The 6296-nt window shown below is 38.2% G+C and overlaps 1 protein-coding gene across 1 annotated transcript in view; it reads right to left on the bottom strand.

Moving 5' to 3' along the window:
* Positions 1 to 6296, bottom strand: part of ZYG11B (zyg-11 family member B, cell cycle regulator) — a 99065-nt gene that overhangs the window by 27878 nt on the left and 64891 nt on the right. The window contains 1 exon segment of the mRNA XM_015566986.1: positions 1914 to 2054. Coding sequence (XP_015422472.1) covers positions 1914 to 2054 — 141 coding nt within the window.

Raw genomic sequence — 6296 nt, 5'->3', positions numbered from 1 at the left:
AGGCAAAGTTTTGTTCTACGGGAGTCCTTTTTCTGGGGGTGAGAAAGAGAAGGAAACTTCAGAAATACAAAGCTAAAGATAACCGTTAAGAGGCCGAGTCAGTGACCTTGGCCTCATTAGCATGGTGCTCTAACCAACTGAATTGACTGGCTTCCTGCAAAGCAATAGGAAATGAAATTCATGGGTACATTCCTTTCGTTAGCATTAATAAAAGTCTGTGGAAGTTGGTATGGGAGGGATTCCGGCATTGCCGCTACCAGCTGTGCAACATCGGGCATATGCCCCAACCTCTTTGGCTCTGTTTCAATGACAATAATAAATTGATATTACTTTTTAGCATCTGAAAAATAAAAATAAAAAAATAAAGTTCTGCAGTAAATGCCCTGGCCAGTGTGGATCAATTGGTTAAGTGCTGTCCCTTGTACCGAAAGGTCACTGGTTTGATTCCTGGTCAGGGCACATACCCAGATTACAGGTTTGATCCCCGGTCGGGTTGTGTATGGGAGGCAACAGATCCATGTTTCACTTTCACATTGATGTTTCTCTCTCTCTAAAATAAATAAAAATATATATTTTAAAATTCTGTACTAGGTCATTCATATCATCATATAAAGCTAGTTTGTCACCCATTTCCTCAGCCAACTACCACCTTTTTTCCTTTGCTCCCCATTGTAGCAAAACCTCTTAAAATAACTGCCTATATTTTTTTCTCTATCATTCGCTGATGAATGAATTGAATGAATGAATGAATGAATGAGTAAATATTTCAGATCAGGACTAGAAATCTAGTCCTTTGGTCCTAAAAGAAAAATAGATAAGGCATATGCCAAGTGCCAATGTCCTCTGGTATGTATTGAGCAGATGATAGCTATTGGGGATAATATCCTAGGGTCTGAAATGTACTTGGTCCTATTCATGCACCCCATCCTCAAAATTTAAGAACCCTGAAGGTTAAGTCATTTCTGGTTGTGCCACTAACTTATTGTTATTAAACCTCACAGACCCTCAGTTACACAATCTATAAAATAGAAGGTACAACTTATCAGTTGGGACTGTGGTACCCACTAAATGAGATAACAAATATAATATACTGGTTTTAAAAATGAATGTGTATAAGGATTATCTTTTTTAAAATTTATCTTTATTGTTGAAAGTATTACAGATGTCCCCATTTTTCCCCATTGATCACCTTTTCCCTGTTCCCCTCCCCTCCCCTTCCCCAGGCCTTCACCTCCCTATTGTCTGTGTGGATGGGATATGTATAAATTCTTTGGTTAATCTCTTCCCATCACTTCCCTTGCAGATTCCCCTACTGAATCTAAATTTCTTGGGGTGGGGTTCACAAATCTGCTTTTTAAAATAGGCAATACACTAGACTTCTGGTAGACAAAGACCACATTCTAACAAACACTGCCCTAAGCAATCAACAAAATTAAGAATCTTCCTTACTTGCCCTTTAAAAGCTGTCTTGGTTAAAATAACATGGCTTAGTTATGAAAGCACAGGAGGTTTATAAATGGCATTGGAATTCCAATGTTGTATTTCTAAAAAGAGCCTATATGGAAGCTATCCAGGGCTAATACCTATTGCAGTGTCCTGATTCAAGTCATATACTTCCATTTTCTACTACAACTGGTGAGACAATATCACACTGGTTACTGGTTTTAGGTAGTTAAATATCATCTGGAAGGCATTCATACTACTTAATGAGACTGCTATATAATTTCAAAAACATTATGCAATTATCTTCCCTCTTTCTCATTTACTGCTAATAACTGAAGTCATACATCATCAATCCTATTACAAAAAAGAGTCAAAGGCTAAATGCAGATTTTCACTAGTTTTCTTTACAAAACCATCATCTATCCAGGCAGATCATTTCAAATTTTTCACATCCAGTTTCTTATTCTTACCTTTAAAATTTCTGGCTTTGTTTTTTCCATCACATGAGTCAGACTAAAAAGGTGAAATAGAGCTTCCCGGACAAAGAATGCTCGTTCACTGTACCGCTTCAATGCTTCTGCAATCTGAGTTTCGTTGGCTTCTCCAGACACCTTTGAACAGAGCCAGAAAATTAGCTTTTAGGTTCTTCTCAACCCTCTAACTTTCTCTATCCAAATATTATTTGTATAGATGGCATCCAGGATAGCTTAAAACAAATCAGAATAGTCATCCTATGCAGATGCAATAGTCATCCCTGGTCATTATGATGCGCACTGACCACCAGGGGGCAGATGCTCAACGCTGGAGCTACCTCCAGCCTGCAGGCCCCAGGCGAGCCAAGGCGGGTGCCAGCAGGGGGCCCCCCCGATCGCCCCACAGATCAGCCCTGATCACCAGCTAGGCCTAGGGACCCTATGCGTGCACGAATTTCATGCACAGGGCTTCTAGTGCATTATATAGGCTCAGACCCTACTATGAGCCTGTGGGTAAAATTTTCTACATTGCACCTAAAATAAATCTCAATTTATTTAATATTATCTATAAGATCTTGCCTTGGGATTAGGCTTTTATCTACCTCTTAAGGTAACCCTCTCCCCCTAACATACAATGTTATAGCCACATGGGCTATTTTCCTGATCTTTCAATAAGCCAAGCTCTTTCCCAGGAAAAGGCCATTAATAATAATAAAAACGTAATATGCTAATTAGACTGGACATCCTTCAGGACAACCTTCTGGACGAAGCTGGGGCTGCAAGGAAAGCCCAGGTCCCAGGTGCCAGAAGGAAGCTGGTGCCGGCAGCCGGGGGAAGGAAGGCCTACTCTTGCATGAATTTCGTGTATCGGGCTTCTAGTTATTTATAATATCCTCTCACTGAAATCTTCCTCTCTTTCTTTGACTAATTTCTACTCAACCTTCCCAATTCAAGTTAAACAATACTTCTTTAGCAAGGCCTTCTCTGACCCACCAATCTAAGTCAGATCCCTCTGAAACATCTTTTTCATAGCCATTATCATAACCACCCCTCCCCCAACTACACTGACCCATTCACCACTGTATCCCAACAGCTGGCATTATGTGTGCCTCACAATAAAAACTCAGTAAGTATTCATCACATAAATGTATAAATTAATTTTCCTGATTTATTAAGCTCCCAGTCAGCATTGAGAGGTTCTGCTCAAAATTAAGACCATCTAGGAATTTCCCATTTATAAAGGTTAATACACTTAACTTAAACTATGGTTCATGTACCATTGGGTAACCAAATGTACATAATAAGAAGTGGCTCTTTATAAAAGTAATCCAACTAATAAGTGAAAGAGAAATTATTAGAATAGCACCATAATCTCCAATGGATTAATGGAACTAGGTATTAAGTTTCAACACCTGTTAACATCACAGAATAGATAACAACCAGACATTATATACTTCCTTAATGAAAGAGCATGACACCTTAAGGGTCCATTCAAATATATCAAACATGAATGTGATTAAGTTTCCCATCCAGCTACCAATCTGTATAAAATTCAAACACAGGGAAATATGCACCAAGAGTATACAGTCTTGAAAATCCAGATTGAGGGAAATTCTACAAGTCAAAAAAAAGCTGGATTCTTTAATAAACAAATCATAAGGAAAAGAAAGGAATGGAGAGGGAACCTGTAAATTAAAAGATACTCAAAAGACAAAATTTTGAAAAATGGACAAGATTAACTAGAGATAAATAGTTGGGTCATAACACTATATATAAAAAAGCAAGGACATAATTATTATTATAAAGTCAGAATAGAGGTACTTTTGTGAAGAAGGAGGGAGTTGTAATCAGAATTGGACACATGGAAGAGCTTTAGGGTAGCTGACAAATTTCTATTTATTAATCAGAGTGATGGTCTCAAATGTGTTCACCTTATTTTCACTCACTAAACTATACATTTGTTATTTATGGTCTTTGTATCCATCTTATTTTATAATAAGGTTTAAAAATATGTTAAAAAAAACACCACAAAAACAAAACCATGTCATTCAGAGAGATATAATCTCATTAAATTGGAAGACAGGTATTTTTTGGCAGTAACATTATGCAGGATGAAACAAAAATAAATACTTAAAAAATTTATTACTCAGAAACTAGGTTTTATATGAACATACAGTATTTAGGTAGGAAATGCAGCTTTGAGGAAATGAAGGGCTGCATCATGACTGACATTTCAACCATTGATATGATATGCTACAAGATCTAATACAAACTAGACTATAGTACTGATGTGTGCCAAGTGACACAAGGGCACATACTAAGCATTTGTAAGATTGCAGAAATAACAATGCTATTTCTTTACAAAATGTTTTAAAAACTATTTATATATAATATACATGCATACACATTGGTCATGACTATGTATTCACATATATAAGCAGTAATTGAATAATAACATTTTCCAAGTGTTCACCTCTTTTTAATCACCCTGAACCTTTTCTTACATTCTCTTAGATTTGGAAACACACTGAAATATTATGTGAAACAAAAAAGATTGTAAGGGGGAAATTACTTAACAATGATTTCAGTCAGACTTCATTTACCACAATTGGTTGATTCCAAACAGCTTTATAATATCTTATATAAAATATAGCCTCAAGTTTGCATGGGAACCACAGCTTGGTAGATAACCCCAGAGTCTGGGAATGAGGTGCCCCATAAATCTAAGAATCCTAGTTGTGGAGAAGCAGAAGGTTCAAGAAATGGATTGTGACAAAAGAGCAAATTGTGATGACAGAGTTGGAAATTCTATGGCAAGAAAGCCCTCTGTGTTGGGACTAGAAAGGGAGAGAAAGAACTAAGATACTCAAATAGAGACAATGAGATGTAGTGGAAAGATACACACTAGTACTTTGGAATCAAATAGTCCAAGGATACAGTGTCAGGGTCTGATGTCATCTAGTTGTGAGCCTTAAGAAAACCATTCCCTCTCATTGAGTCAAGAGATCAAAATAAGTAATATATATATGTAAATGCAAAAATACCCGCCCCCCCCAAAAAAACCCCCACAACCTCTTCTTATAACTAACTGACCACTCAGAGTACCATATACGCAATGTCTTATAAAGAATTCTAGGGAGTCACACTGTCTCTATTTCTTGCATCCTTCAGTCTGGCCTAAAAAACTCAGGAATGTAAAGCCAAAAAAACAGTCTCAACTAATTTAAAGCATCACAATAATGAGACAATCATTTCAGACAAGTTTTTCATCAACTTTGCTAAGTCAGACAATTCTGAAAAAGGAGACATGGCAACATCAGTTCTTCTCCCTTAACATGACCTATTATTTTCCAGTTTCCAAATCAGTAGTCAAATAATGTAAAAAGGACATAAATTTTTGTATTTACTTGAATAAAGGGCAAAGATCCAATAATATTTATCTTAAAAAATATATTTTAAAAAATGATTCTCTTTGGCTGCATATTATTAATCACCTACTCAGCTTTAAAAAATACTGAAGCCTGAGTTCTACCTCCCTGTGATTCTGATTTACTTGTTCAAGCTTTCCAGGCCATTCCTTTTATTTAATCCTCAACCGAGGATATTTTTTCCGACTAATTTTTAGAGAGAGCAGAAAGGAGGGAGGAAAGGAGGGAGGAGAAGCGAGGGGGACAGAGAGGGAGAGAGGGAGGGAGAAGGAAAGAGAGAAACCATCCATGTCAGAGAGACACATCAATTGACTGCCTCCAGCACCCACCCCAACTGGGGTCAGGGATCAAATCTGCAACCCAGTTATGTGCCCTTCACTGAGAATTGAATCCTTAGGTGTGGGCCAATGCTCTAACCATCTAGCAACACTGTTCAGGGCCCAGGTTATTTCTTTTCAATTAAATTTTTTTTTCCAGCTTTATCAAGAATAATCCTATCTAATAATAGACAAACATGGCAATTAACCATACCTCCGCTACGCTTCCCACTGGCTAATCAGGGCGATATGCAAATTAACTGCCAACCAAGATGGTGGCTGGCAGCCACGCAGCTGAAGCGAACAGGAGGCTTACTTGCTCCAGTGATGGAGGAAGCCAAGGTTCCCCGCCTGCTGCGGCCCAGCTCTGAGCTGCACTCTAAGCAACAATGTTGCAATTATAGAAGCTAAACAAACCTCAGATACCTGCTTTCAGCCAGCTGGCCTAGGAGCTGGAGCCACAACAAAGTTTCAATTACAGAAGGAAAATAAATCCCAGAATTAAAAAGAAAAAGAAAAGAAAAATAGGAGAGACTGGGAGCTTCAATGGCAGGCTTGGCTCACCTGAAAACAGCCCTCAGCCACTCATCCAGGCTGGTCAGGCACCCCAGTGAGGACCCCCACCCTGAAGGGGG

The sequence above is a fragment of the Myotis davidii genome, unplaced genomic scaffold (genome assembly GCF_000327345.1).
Source record: "Myotis davidii unplaced genomic scaffold, ASM32734v1 scaffold79, whole genome shotgun sequence".
NCBI classification, from domain to species: Eukaryota; Metazoa; Chordata; class Mammalia; order Chiroptera; family Vespertilionidae; genus Myotis; species Myotis davidii.
This window is presented reverse-complemented; position numbering and strand designations above follow the sequence as displayed.